General features: G+C 39.8%; 2 protein-coding genes across 2 annotated transcripts; one reads left to right on the forward strand and one right to left on the reverse strand.

Annotated features, from left to right (window-relative positions):
* The first annotated feature begins 47 nt into the window (after positions 1-47).
* Positions 48-1888, forward strand: nip7 (NIP7 nucleolar pre-rRNA processing protein). Its single transcript, XM_026999511.2, has 5 exons — positions 48-189; positions 453-539; positions 661-799; positions 957-1097; positions 1195-1888. The coding sequence occupies exons 1-5, from the start codon at positions 134-136 to the stop codon at positions 1312-1314; spliced, it is 543 nt and encodes a 180-aa protein (XP_026855312.1). The 5' UTR covers positions 48-133; the 3' UTR covers positions 1315-1888.
* On the reverse strand, positions 1611-10538 carry zdhhc7 (zinc finger DHHC-type palmitoyltransferase 7). Its single transcript, XM_026999510.2, has 8 exons — positions 10387-10538; positions 9579-9667; positions 8285-8588; positions 7496-7620; positions 7285-7381; positions 6237-6318; positions 5270-5400; positions 1611-4590 (listed from the first exon to the last, which is right to left on the reverse strand). The coding sequence occupies exons 3-8, from the start codon at positions 8576-8578 to the stop codon at positions 4411-4413; spliced, it is 909 nt and encodes a 302-aa protein (XP_026855311.2). The 5' UTR covers positions 8579-8588; positions 9579-9667; positions 10387-10538; the 3' UTR covers positions 1611-4410.
* Positions 10539-12201: the final 1663 nt, after the last annotated feature.

Below are 12201 nucleotides of genomic sequence, written 5' to 3' on the forward strand. Positions count from 1 at the left end.
AAACCGTCATAATCCTGCGACACATATAACATCATAATCTCGCGACAGCTTGGTCTTTTTTTCCCACGATCCCACGTGGTATCACTCGAGGAGTTTTTGTGTTTTTTGGGGTCTGTGGTGACTGTTCTTTATAATGCGTCCGTTAACAGACGAGGAGACGAAAACGATGTTTGAGAAGCTTTCCAAGTAGTGGGTATTCTCAACCAACAAGCCTTGATCTATGAAATATACATCTAGCCATATAGCTAGCTAGTTAACAGTCTGAAACACCACTACATTGTGCGGTAGCTACATGGCTAAAGCAGCTAACGTTAACGCTCACTCGCGAATAGCTGACAGCAAGTCATTCTACATCTAGCAAGATAGCTTGCTTAATGTGTTACAGACTTTGGCTAGCAGGCTATTACCTTTTGCTCTTGTGTGAATTTTATGCGTGCTTTTCATTCTTTTAGCATCGGTGAAAACATCAAACTCCTTGTTGATAGGCCCGACGGGACGTACTGCTTCAGACTTCACCATGATCGTGTATATTATATTAGGTAAGAATATATCTTGTACTTCGCGCTTAGGTGATGCTTTGTTAGGCAAGAGATTTTAGTAATTTGGTGTTGGGTGTCATCGTGTTGAGTATGCATTCTTCTCTTGTATTTATAAAACTAGCGAAAAGATGCTGAAGTTGGCTACAAATATATCTCGAAACAAATTGGTATCTATTGGCACGTGTTTCGGGAAGTTCACGAAGACTCAAAAGTTTCGTCTACATGTTACAGCTCTTGATTTTCTCGCTCCATACGCCAAGGTATTTTATTGAATTGTATTATTGCACGGGAAATAAAGTTGTGCAACAATTCGAGGTATTACACAATTGCTGATTTGTCTAATATAAAGATGACAATGAATTTATGCTTCATCAGAAATACATAGCTTCCAAGTATGTGGTGTCTGTTTTCTGACAGTACAAAGTCTGGGTTAAGCCTGGAGCAGAACAGTCCTTCCTATATGGCAACCACATCATGAAGTCAGGCCTTGGTAGAATTACAGAAAATACCGCACAGTACCAAGGAGTAGTGATATATTCAATGGCAGATGTACCGCTGGTGAGACATTTACTATATTCATGTGATTTTTATATATTGTTTTTTGTATATATTAAACATTGTATCTGATCATTGTATCTGATCTGTCATGTTACAGGGCTTTGGAGTGGCAGCGAAAACCACACAGGAATGCCGGAAAGTTGACCCTATGTCGATTGTGGTGTTTCACCAAGCTGACATCGGAGAATATATTAGGAGTGAGGATACCCTGACCTGAGAGAAGAATGTATCTTTGAATGGACTGTTGGTTACTGTATAGCTACTGGACTACACATATTTTCTGTCGAATGAGACCAAAATCTACAAATTTACAACAGGGATTTTCACAAGCAATTGAGACTTCACCTGTTTAAAGGCTGTTTTTGTCAGATTTCTCCTAATTCAGTCATTGTTGATGGCCAGTGTTTTATATATGTTCCTCGGTGCCCTTCCAGAGAAGAATGCAAAGTGATTGTAATGTGGCCTAAGGTCTCTGGACCCCCCATATAAAAAAAACAAATGACTAAAACTTCATAGTTTTAATAGTTCTGAGCCTACCTTTATTATGCAAAAAAAAAAACTTTACATATGAAAGAACAATTATTTGATGACCATTGAAAATATCTTGATAAATCAATATTCACAATGTATTTACCATAACCTTTTAGTTTCCAGTTGTAAAGACTAATGCTTTGAACATTCTCTTTGTGTCATAAGTCTAGACAATCTTGACCAGTTATTACACTTGGCATTGGGATTTTAACTTGGATCATCTGACTAATCCTACACATTTATAAAGCTGTGTTATTCTACTGTTTGCATCTACAATTGACATCTTTGTGCAGGGCATTCAGGTGCAAAAAGCTTTTCCCTAGCTTTTCATCTGTACTGTTAAAGTTAATAAGCACTCCTGGAGAAATGGGACTTGTCTACCAAAGTTCACACAGAAACACTAGGCAATGATGGTCAAGCCATATTTTCAAAGAACCAATGCAGTTAGGCAGTACTCTTTGTAGTGAAGAAAGCATAAGAGGTGGTCTCATTTATCAAGAAAAACATTTCATCTTCTTCCTCAATACTTAAAAGATGTAAAAAGCACAATATACATTCTCAGTGACATACATGCTAATAAAAAAGGCAGGTTTTGCAAACAGGTTTAACTAATACAACCCAGTAGAGAATTGCAGTTGGAAAGTTAGCTGTCCCCGCCCCCTGACAGCATTGTACATTTATTGTGTTACAGAAAATAATGATTAGCCAAAACATTCTCTCTTGTAAACATAAAAAAGTTGCTGTGCCATATTCCACAAAGACTATTTAATCGACAATGGACTACACACCGGTTGGCTGGACTTTTCCATATTTTCCCTTTCCACACAGACATCTAAACGATCCAAAAATAAAGAGTTAACAGTTAAGATTTTTTATTTGACTATGGATATGGAATGGCAATCTTAGGTGCTAGATCAGTGTTTTCCAGTCCCACTCAGTATCCATAGTTTCTACTTTTCCATGCTATTATAGGTTTTCAACTACAGTTCTTAGGCACAGTTTTAGGACGAGTTGAAAACTTCCCCAATTCTGCTCCCCGTTGCAGGTCCCAAGTGAGTAGATCCAGGTGTGTCAGATCAGGGCAGTTGCATTACCATCTGGAGCCCCGATTCTCAATTCTTGTTCAGTGTAGACCAGTTCTTAGAGCTTGCCAGGATAAGAGTGATGAGACAATGGCCAATCAGTTGATCCAATGTTCAGTGATTACAAAAATATGGACCAGATTCGGATTCAAGGGCTAGCAGTAACACAGAGCCTAGATCGATAATACAAGAACCAATACAATTCAATACTGTCAACAACCATGAAGTGACCAACAGTGTAGGAAGATTGAGCTCCGTCAGGAGGCAGGTGACTGGATGATTGCTGGTGCACAGATGCCTTCCAGACTATAGATTTTGTATCGCAAATACTATCGGAAAAACCTTAAACCAGCTCACCTGATTTAGATTATTTGCAATTTAGGGACATTTATTGACCTATGCCTTTAGGTTTCTATTGCCAGTACACAGATTCCTGGATCATTTGTTAGGAAACTGTGAAAATACAGATTGTCAATCAACTCAAATTCAACACCTTCTTAAATATACTCCACTTACTGCATCAACTGTTAAGTTTATAAGAGATGGTTTATGTGTCATTATAAAATCCATTAGCCACTGAGGTAAAAGCTCTCATCTTATAGAGAAGTGAAAACGTAAAATGAACAACGGGATGAGACGCAGTCACGGTATTGCAATCAGAAAGGGATTCCTTAAATAAGGACTCGTGTAATATGTGTTCTGTCTCAACAAGTACTCAGAAATGATTCTGTCAGAGCTCTTATGATGGTTAGTGAGTCTTGAACTACATGCTAAATAGAAAGCTTGGATGAGCTCAGACCAAACCCCCATTGTGGGGTCTGGTGTGAGCTCTTAGACAGGGCTGGCTGGACTCAAGTGGGCAAAGTGGAAAAGGTCCTGCATCTTGCGCGCACATGCGCACACACTTCAATGTGATGTGTCTAGTTCCACGCCAAACAAGTGCAAAGTTGATCTCAGATGTAGCTTCCAGTTAGTTAAACAGTTTAAATACTGAGTCTAAATATTCAGTGCCATTTATATTTAAAATGAGGCTTGAGAAGTAATTGTCTTTACAATATAAGGGGCTAAAATAATGCCATTTATGGCTCACGATTTAAATTGTGATAAATTCTAGAGCTACAACAGTATAACCTGAATTTTACTATAGACTAGAGCAAACACAACATAAGACGGACTTGAAAACTTTCTTGGCAAATAAGATATTCAAATTTCAATTTGGTCAGTGAAATGTTCTTTGAGTGACCAAGATTTGATCATTGGAAAGACTGTTTGGAATACGAGTGCTCTGAAGCAATAGCCTTTGATTAAACTGTGGCTATAGCTGATGTTCTCAACACCTTTGTTTATGCATCATTTCAGCTTTGCTTTTTATCTTAACATAATAGACATGAGTTCCTTAAAAAAAAAAGAAAAAAAAAAAAGAAGAAAAACCCACAAAGAATTAATGAAGACAAATACAGCCAACACAGGCAAAAGTAAGAATGAGTCTTCGGGCGAGGTACAGTGGTCAACCAAGCAGACTGTAGTGTCCTGGCCCCTCTGCTCTGCTCTGCTGGGCCAGCTTCAGTTCTATTGCACACTCTCTTCAGCGTGCTCCCCTACCTGCGGCACCATTATGAGTGGTGTGCCTTGTCCTCTATTCTGTGGTGTTACAGGCATGGTGGCACACTGACATGCTGAAAAAGACATGGTTCCTGTGCTCACACAGAGAATTCAGAGCCTTCCTTCCGGGCATGGACCATGAGCAGGCGCCGCAAGCGGAGTCCAGCGAAAGGGTTGAACCACAGGAGAGAGGGTGGGCCCCCGAACACGGCCTTCATGCCATCCCAGCGCACCTGCCTCTCCCACGTTGGCTTCTCGTTCTTCAGCCTCTCGATCTCCTGCAAGCAGGGTGGGGCCAAGAGGCAGGGCAAGGGAGAGAGATGAAACCGTACACATCACATCACATCACAGCACCTCAGTGAGAGTTGCAGGGAACATCACGTCAAACCTGAGTTAAATGCAGTACCACTACTGCACCTATTTTTGCAGCATAAAAATGTTGTTTTAGTGGTTGCTTGAAACTTGTTCATATTACAACTACTAGGGGTGAGCGATATAGCAAAAACACAATCACAATACCTGAATATATTCTAATGACAGCGTATGCACCATATTTAGTTTTTCCCAGCGTTTGCAAGGAGTAAAATTTTTTATTTACTTCATCCAGTTTACAAAAATATGCTGTTCACAAATAAACAATAGGAAAAAACAATTTTTAAAAGGCAAATCAGTAATGTTGGCCATCACAGTGTGACACCACTGGTTGTTCATGAGCTCCCTATAAATATGTCTATCATATGTGCAGTTGGTCTGTGTTATACATGACTTGACATCCGCAATATGCCCAGAAAAACATACGAGGACATTTGATGATACAATATCACGTCACAGCAGTATGTAATTATCCTAACTAACTTAATACAAATCTACTCAGACTAATTTATTCATTAGTGAATGTGGCCCATGGCTAGTCTGTGACTGGCAAGCAACCCCTGTGGGCTGTTTTGTTTGACTTACAGTTTCATCATTACAGATGGAGTGAATCTGTGTACCAAACATGACAGCAGTGAAGGTGAGGAAGAGGAGGGCCTCCAGACACAGGAAAATCAGGAGCATGACGGCCACAGGGGGAGAAAAGTCACTGCACTCTAGAATACAGAAGCAAGAAGTCGGGCGAACAGCACGCGAGGCAGTAGGAATGCTCTACACTCACACAAAGATTCACACAAGCAAATCACATCACTTTTTGGCTTCAGGCTTTCAATGTTTTTGTGACTGAAGAGTGATGGAGAATATGCTTTGGGAATACAGCAGAAGAATCATCATAAAGCTTCAGGGGTTTTCTATGTTGGCCAAGAACTTCCCCTTGCGAGACCTTCATGGTTCTCAATAGCAGTATAAGGCATTGTTTCCCAACTTGTGGTTAAATGGTACTACAGCAGTTGCTCAGTCAAGAGTTCTCAGAAGAAAAAAAAATTGTGTTAATTAAAGACTACAGTAAAAGGAAACACAGCATATCATTATGTTATACTTGCTATAAATACGCCATCACATAATTCACCATAGTCAGGTATGCACGAGTGACCATGAATGCTTGCATTTTAAAGACTGCGATGACAAAGTGTTCGTATATTTAGTACATTGGAATTGAACATGTGATCAAACTTGACGAGGTGGTGAGGAGATTTCATGTCTGACTGGCTGCAGGCTGGGAAATACCAATGTAATGATGGATGCGGGGACAGTGTGAGAGCAGCTTAATCTCAAATGCAATTAGGAGTGATGATGCAAGGGAATTCCTTGTTAGACCCAGTTGACACCATCATGGTATTAAGTGCACCATTAAATTTGATTTGCTTCTGCCATGGTAGTTTTCCTTTCTTGTGGCCCAATAGTAGAAATGTCTTATTTTGTGGTCATAATACCTTTTTTTGGTGGGGGGTGGGGGTGTAGTTATAAAGTCCACACTGTGCCTATGACTCACCGCTCCACTGGACTTTGACGCAGGTAAAGAAGTGGAACCCACTGAGGCAGAGGGCATGCAAAGAAATTGAAGCTATATACATCTGCAGAGAAAACAGGAAGACAAAGATGTAACACACAACAGCAGCAGTAACCAGCAGCAGTCTCAACGGAAATACATTTTATAATACACTTTCCTTATATACAAACCTTCAGAGAAGGGGTAGCAAAATAGGACTAACAGTAATAAATACACTTCCATGAATAAAATAAAAACCACCAACCTATTCATATACACTACTTTACATATTCTTGGTTACTATAGGACACATTTCTAGCCAAGAGTGTAACGAACCAAAACTGTTCATTAGTATGTGTGTAGGGACTCACGACTGTGCACATGCCTACATGGCCCCTCTGGTGATATTTTTGAAGGACTCCGTAATGGAAGCCTGACCAATGCAATTTAGGATTTTCACCACAGTAGTAGGCCTACAACAGCATGGCTTTTCTCAGCATTGAGGAAGGGGCTATGGCATTATTAGTAAAATATCACCATCTATGTACAACCCACCTTAGCAAGCTAACTTTGAATGGCAACTATACGACAGACACTTTGGTATATGAAAGTGAAAAGCTTTTTTCAAAGCTACTCTTCAATGAAAATCTCACAATAATTCAGTGAGGGCACCCGTCTCCACCTATTAATGTAAGGAAAAGTTACGCATGCAGTTTCTGTAAGATTAGAGGCATGTCTGACTGATAACGCACTTGCACCATACAAGCCACTTTTGCTTTTATCAACTATAGTCCCTTTTTGAAGACTGTTGACCTGGATTTTAGACTCCAAACAACAATCAAGTTGTGTGGGGTGCCCACAACTATTATTTGTAGTGCTTATGAAGCAGAAACGGTCATCTGAGATAATCCAGATTCACATAAAACAGCTTTCCTGTGCAGGTATTCAAACATCAACTAATGTTAAGTCTTGCTTAAAGTACCATGGTCTAAGATGCAGCAAGCAATCACAACACAGCAGGAAGCGAGTTTAAGTCCCCCAGCCTGCTTACAGTGAATAGGACAAAGAATCGCTGGTTGTTTTCTCCCACACAGTTGTTCACCCAAGGACAGTGATGATCCATTTTCCGGATGCATCTCTTGCAGATACTGAAACAAAGGAACAAAGCAATCCGTTTTCGCAACCAAAACATCAAAACCATAAACAAATGTTTTCCATGGCCAGGCCTGTCTTGACTCCACAGTGTAAAATTTTGGTCTAACCTGCAGTGGTGTGCTCTCTCAGGCTTGATGCTGCAGCATTTAGGGCACTTGTAGATGACTTCCCCAGGTTTCAGCTGTAGACTGTCCATGTACTCCTTAGTGGCATTACCTTTAGGAACAGCACCCTGACAAACAACATTCCCTTGATCAGCAAGAGAGACTGTGCACCGTGATGTTCAAACCATGGCATGGAAGTAGAGAGTTTCACTGCCTCAAATTAATACATGAAAAAAATACAGGTTTCTACAGAACTGCTTAGATGCCCTCATGTTCTGACTACACAAAGAGAGGATGGATCATTATCCACTCCATATAATGAACTGCTGCATTTGGAATAAGGTCATCAATCCAAATTCTCTTATACCACAGGACACCCACAGCTCGAGTGTTCTACCTCCTCTCCAAGAATGCTTAGATCAGTGGGTTTTAACTACTGAATAGCCTGTAACTGCTGTGCATTGCTTTTTTACACTATGGTTGTTTTTAAGTGCATCAGATAAATAGTGTGGTCCTTGCCTGGCCACTGTTTCACACTTTAGTCCAAATTGTCCTTGAATTTCTGTGAAAAAGCTTTCGTAACACATTTCATTTTGTAAAGTGCCTGATAAAAACGGGTCAGAGTGAGCCGCAGAGGGTGAAACTGAGAAGAGGATTAAGCTCCTGCAGCAGTTTTGAATTGCAAACGCGGCCAAGGAGTCATAGCTGTGCCACTCCTTGTACATGTGTCAACAGACGACCTTCCCGGTGACCCCGCCCAACTCAGCCAGTCCTCAAATCCCCACGTCTCACCGGGTCAGTCAGCATGGTGCGCAGGTGTGCCGCCAGGGCCAGCACAGCCAAGAGGTTGAACGCCACTCCGTTGATGAGCGTGTACCAGAAGCTTTTGGACGGGAGCAGCATGACAAAGTTCACCACAAACTCAGCATACATCACCAGAAACCAGGTCATGGAGGCACAGACCATGCCGCAGCCATCCTGGATGAACCATATGCGGCCTACTGCCACCTGCGCCTCCCCCTCCCCGCCACCCAGCAAAGGATGGTGCTGCTCTACATCCCGCAGCCGGTGCCCAGAAGACTGCATTCTTGTCTACCTGCAGAAGAGCGGGGGAAGCTACGGTGAAATGCTAGCTAGCAGTTTCACAATCACAATGGATTTATTTTTAAACACTTTGATCAGTCACGCACAGAGGCAACATGATTACTGCTATGAACTAACCACTCAAAAATTATACAGTACAAATTTGCCATTCATTTTTTGCCTCTCTCCATCTTTATTGTTAATGCTAAGCGACCCTGAGTCTGTAAAGGGGGCTATATAAATTAAACTTAATAATAATAATAATAATAATAATAATAATAATAATAATAATAGTAACAACAACAATAGTATTCTAAGCCTCACTGCAAAACCTGAACATAAAAGGCAGGTTACCACTTTTGTACAAGCAAGGTGAGTGTAAAATATATCAGTATATATATGATTGTTTAGATCGTGAAAATTGCCATGACTGATTTCTCTCTAAAGCACAATTTAAGTCACTATTTGAAAACACTATTCCCTCTCCTTTTCTCCTCCTCCGTACTACTTATTGACTCCTTTATTGGCAAGCATTATAGTGTATTCAGCAAATCAGCACCTTTGAAAATGCAAATAAAAAAAAATACTACTTATTTTACACTTAGGCCTGCAACATGAGGACAGCTCCATTAACTGAATTGGCATTACTGGAGCTGTGCTGCCGAGCTAAAAGAACATAAAAGTAACCCTACATCATATTTATTGTTTCAAGGCGAAAGTATGCAATGACAAGAATTTGTTTGCTCAATCACAGCAGCTAGGCCAATGCATGCCATTTTCTGATTCACACTCACCACAAGTTACATAGTGCCTAAAGTTATCAGTTGACGGACCTTAAATCTGAAATAATGAAATGCTCCATACATAAGGCAATGATCAACCACATTAAGGTGTGCATTCGCTAAACCCACTGGGTTTAGAGGGACTGGCAACTTTTAACACAGTTCAATCATATCTTGGGACAATCAGTCAAACTTATTATAAGGAAGTTCGTCGTGCTGACCTTACAGACTGCACCTCACGCTGACATGCCATCTAACGTTAAGCCGGTCACTACACGGCACTGCCACAGGAACATCTACAGTGTTCAACCTGCAGAGTACACACAAACACACGACACATGTTAAACAGAAAAATAAGTTATGCATAGCATGTGTCGAAGATTTCCTATACTGGATCAATACACGGTTATTTCCGATAGAGTGGCGGCGCTTTGTAGGGTCTAATTCAGAGAGCAAGCTTTAGTCCTACGGTTAGCATTAGACAATTAACAAGGTCTTAGCTAATCCTAGTATCTAGATTAGGAAAACAGAGTATAATGCACATTTAGACTGTCTAGCAAGCTATTTGGTAGCTAACCTTGCCAGCATAAACTAACCAATATAAAAATGAAATACTCGCACACAATAGCAGCAGAGTACTAAGCTAGCGAGCTATATAATGCCTAATGGCAGAATAAAACCCACATGCATTTTAGTTGGTTAACGTTTGATGACAGAATAAATCACGGCACCTGCTAACGTCTCGTCACTTCTAACTATTCAGAGTAAGGTTAGTCAGCCCGCTGACTAGCTAACTAATTATATTATCGCCAGGGACACGATTCCTTCCTGGTCGACGAGGTGATATAAGGTTAATGTTGGCGGAGACCTTGTGATGTTATATAGCTGGGTATCTTTAGTTGGGTTACTGGCTAGATTTTAGTGTAGCTGGCTATCTTTAGCATAGCAAGCTAGCTCACACCTATCCCGACAGCAATTCATAGGACACATGAACGTTGGCAAAATATCTTAATAGCAACTTATACTTACCCAAGCTGAAACTTTCGCAGTCGAATTCCAGGTCCTAGGTTGCTGACAGTGAAATGAACACATGTGATTTCATTATACTTGGCTGGAAAAGTGCCAACTTCAGTAGAGCTTGTAGAAGAAACAGAGCGGGTCACGCATACTTCCGGGGTCCTTGCCTGCCGCGCCTCTTCTTCTTCTTCTTTGTTAAGATGTCAAATTAGCAGTCTGTTTCCGCCCTCCACTGGTCTTTTAAATCTTCAGCCCATTTTATGGACATTGGATGCTTTTAAATCGAGTTTGTTGAGCCTTTACTCGTGGACTTATTTGGCATTTCAAGCAAAGTTGTGTCTGGGGGCAAAACAAAGATATTTTATTTATTTATTTATTTATTTTACAGCAAAATATTTATCCACTGTGTAAAAGCTGTACCTATCTCCTTAAAAGCAAATATTTTGTTTTGTCAAACAAAATATTGCATGTGCCTATCTATTTTGTATGTGTCTAGTAGTACATAGAAGTGTAGGCTAGGGAAAGGCCTTTAGAGAGAGTTGAACTCTTCCTGTGGATAAGTGTGGGTGAACATTAGCAAGAACTATAAATATTTCTTGCAGACATTTTAATGGTAGTTTTATACCTAGATGTAAAATAATAGGTGTTAAATAGAAGGAAATTCATTTTTATGAGGCTGCCATGACAAGTATAATTGTTTGATAACATGAGTCACACATTAGAGGTGATTAACCTTTCCTAATTCTGTCAATATTTTTAACAACACTAGAAAAGATCTAATCTAAAATCTGTTATAATTATTCCAGTCTGTTAACCCTCAGAAACCCCCAGTTTTTGATTCATTTTGTGTGTATGTACGCATTTTATTTAGGTATTGTATTTTATCTATAAGTAATCATGTTTAAAATTTAGAATAATTATTATAGGTGAATTACGATAAAGGTATAGGTAAAATATTTTCAAATGTAGTATTAAATACAGACTAATAGTGTTAAACACAGGCTAATAGAAGCCATGATATTTAACTTATGCATGCTGTGATAGTCAAAATATTAATATTTTCCTGTATCAAATGCTATAGTAAGACAGTTTATGGGGTGGAATATTTGGATATAATGTTTTAATTACCTTAAGTCAGTCTCTCTCTCTCTCTATCTCTCTCTCTCTCTCATATCTCTATCTCTGTGGTGCATGTGTCACTATGTGGTCATCACTGGGAAAGGGAACCTCCTTTGTATGGCTTGCCTCTCCCACCTAAGTCTCTGACCAGATTCATCTGTTTGTATTACATGCGTCAGCAATCCCCTAAAGCAGATTAATGGCTGAAGTATCAGAAAAAGAGTTCCTTCTGTTTCCTAAGGTTATTTTAGAATGGGCACTTAATCCATACTAACAGATCAACTACAGTATGCTGAACAGCTTCCTTAAACATTCCACTAGGATTTTAAAAGACACGCAGCCATAGTCCATAATGTGCCAGAAATCATGAAAGTCTTTAATTCAGTGAGGTTCATGTGCTATGAATTCTACTCTATTTACTCCAGAAATTGGTAGTTGCTGCTGGAGTGTTTGTAACTTTTCAGTCTACACAGTCTACATAAATGAATGCTTTTATCACTGGCTATGTACAAGTGATTCTTTATGAAAATGTTCATCAATATAGGCAATGGAGACAGAAATGGTCAGAAATTATCTTAAAACTAAACTTTTAATGCTAAACATTAAAAAAAATAATAAAAAAAAATAACTTGCTTGGAACCACAACCATTGACTTAGACATACCTCTAACAGCAGGTAGACAATTAGTTTCACAGAGCGTAATCTGTC

Source organism: Electrophorus electricus, chromosome 4 (genome assembly GCF_013358815.1).
Source record: "Electrophorus electricus isolate fEleEle1 chromosome 4, fEleEle1.pri, whole genome shotgun sequence".
Lineage (NCBI taxonomy): Eukaryota > Metazoa > Chordata > Actinopteri > Gymnotiformes > Gymnotidae > Electrophorus > Electrophorus electricus.

Excerpts from the sequence above, each read along its gene's own strand:
- nip7 (XM_026999511.2), top strand. The coding sequence starts at position 134 with ATGCGTCCGTTAACAGACGAGGAGACGAAAACGATGTTTGAGAAGCTT. Across the intron at positions 800-956 it reads TTCTCGCTCCATACGCCAAG|TACAAAGTCTGGGTTAAGCC; the intron begins GTATTTTATTGA and ends GTTTTCTGACAG. Across the intron at positions 1,098-1,194 it reads CAATGGCAGATGTACCGCTG|GGCTTTGGAGTGGCAGCGAA; the intron begins GTGAGACATTTA and ends GTCATGTTACAG.
- zdhhc7 (XM_026999510.2), bottom strand. The coding sequence starts at position 8,578 with ATGCAGTCTTCTGGGCACCGGCTGCGGGATGTAGAGCAGCACCATCCT. Across the intron at positions 7,621-8,284 it reads GCACCATGCTGACTGACCCG|GGTGCTGTTCCTAAAGGTAA; the intron begins GTGAGACGTGGG and ends GTTGTTTGTCAG. Across the intron at positions 5,401-6,236 it reads CGTCAAAGTCCAGTGGAGCG|AGTGCAGTGACTTTTCTCCC; the intron begins GTGAGTCATAGG and ends TCTGTATTCTAG.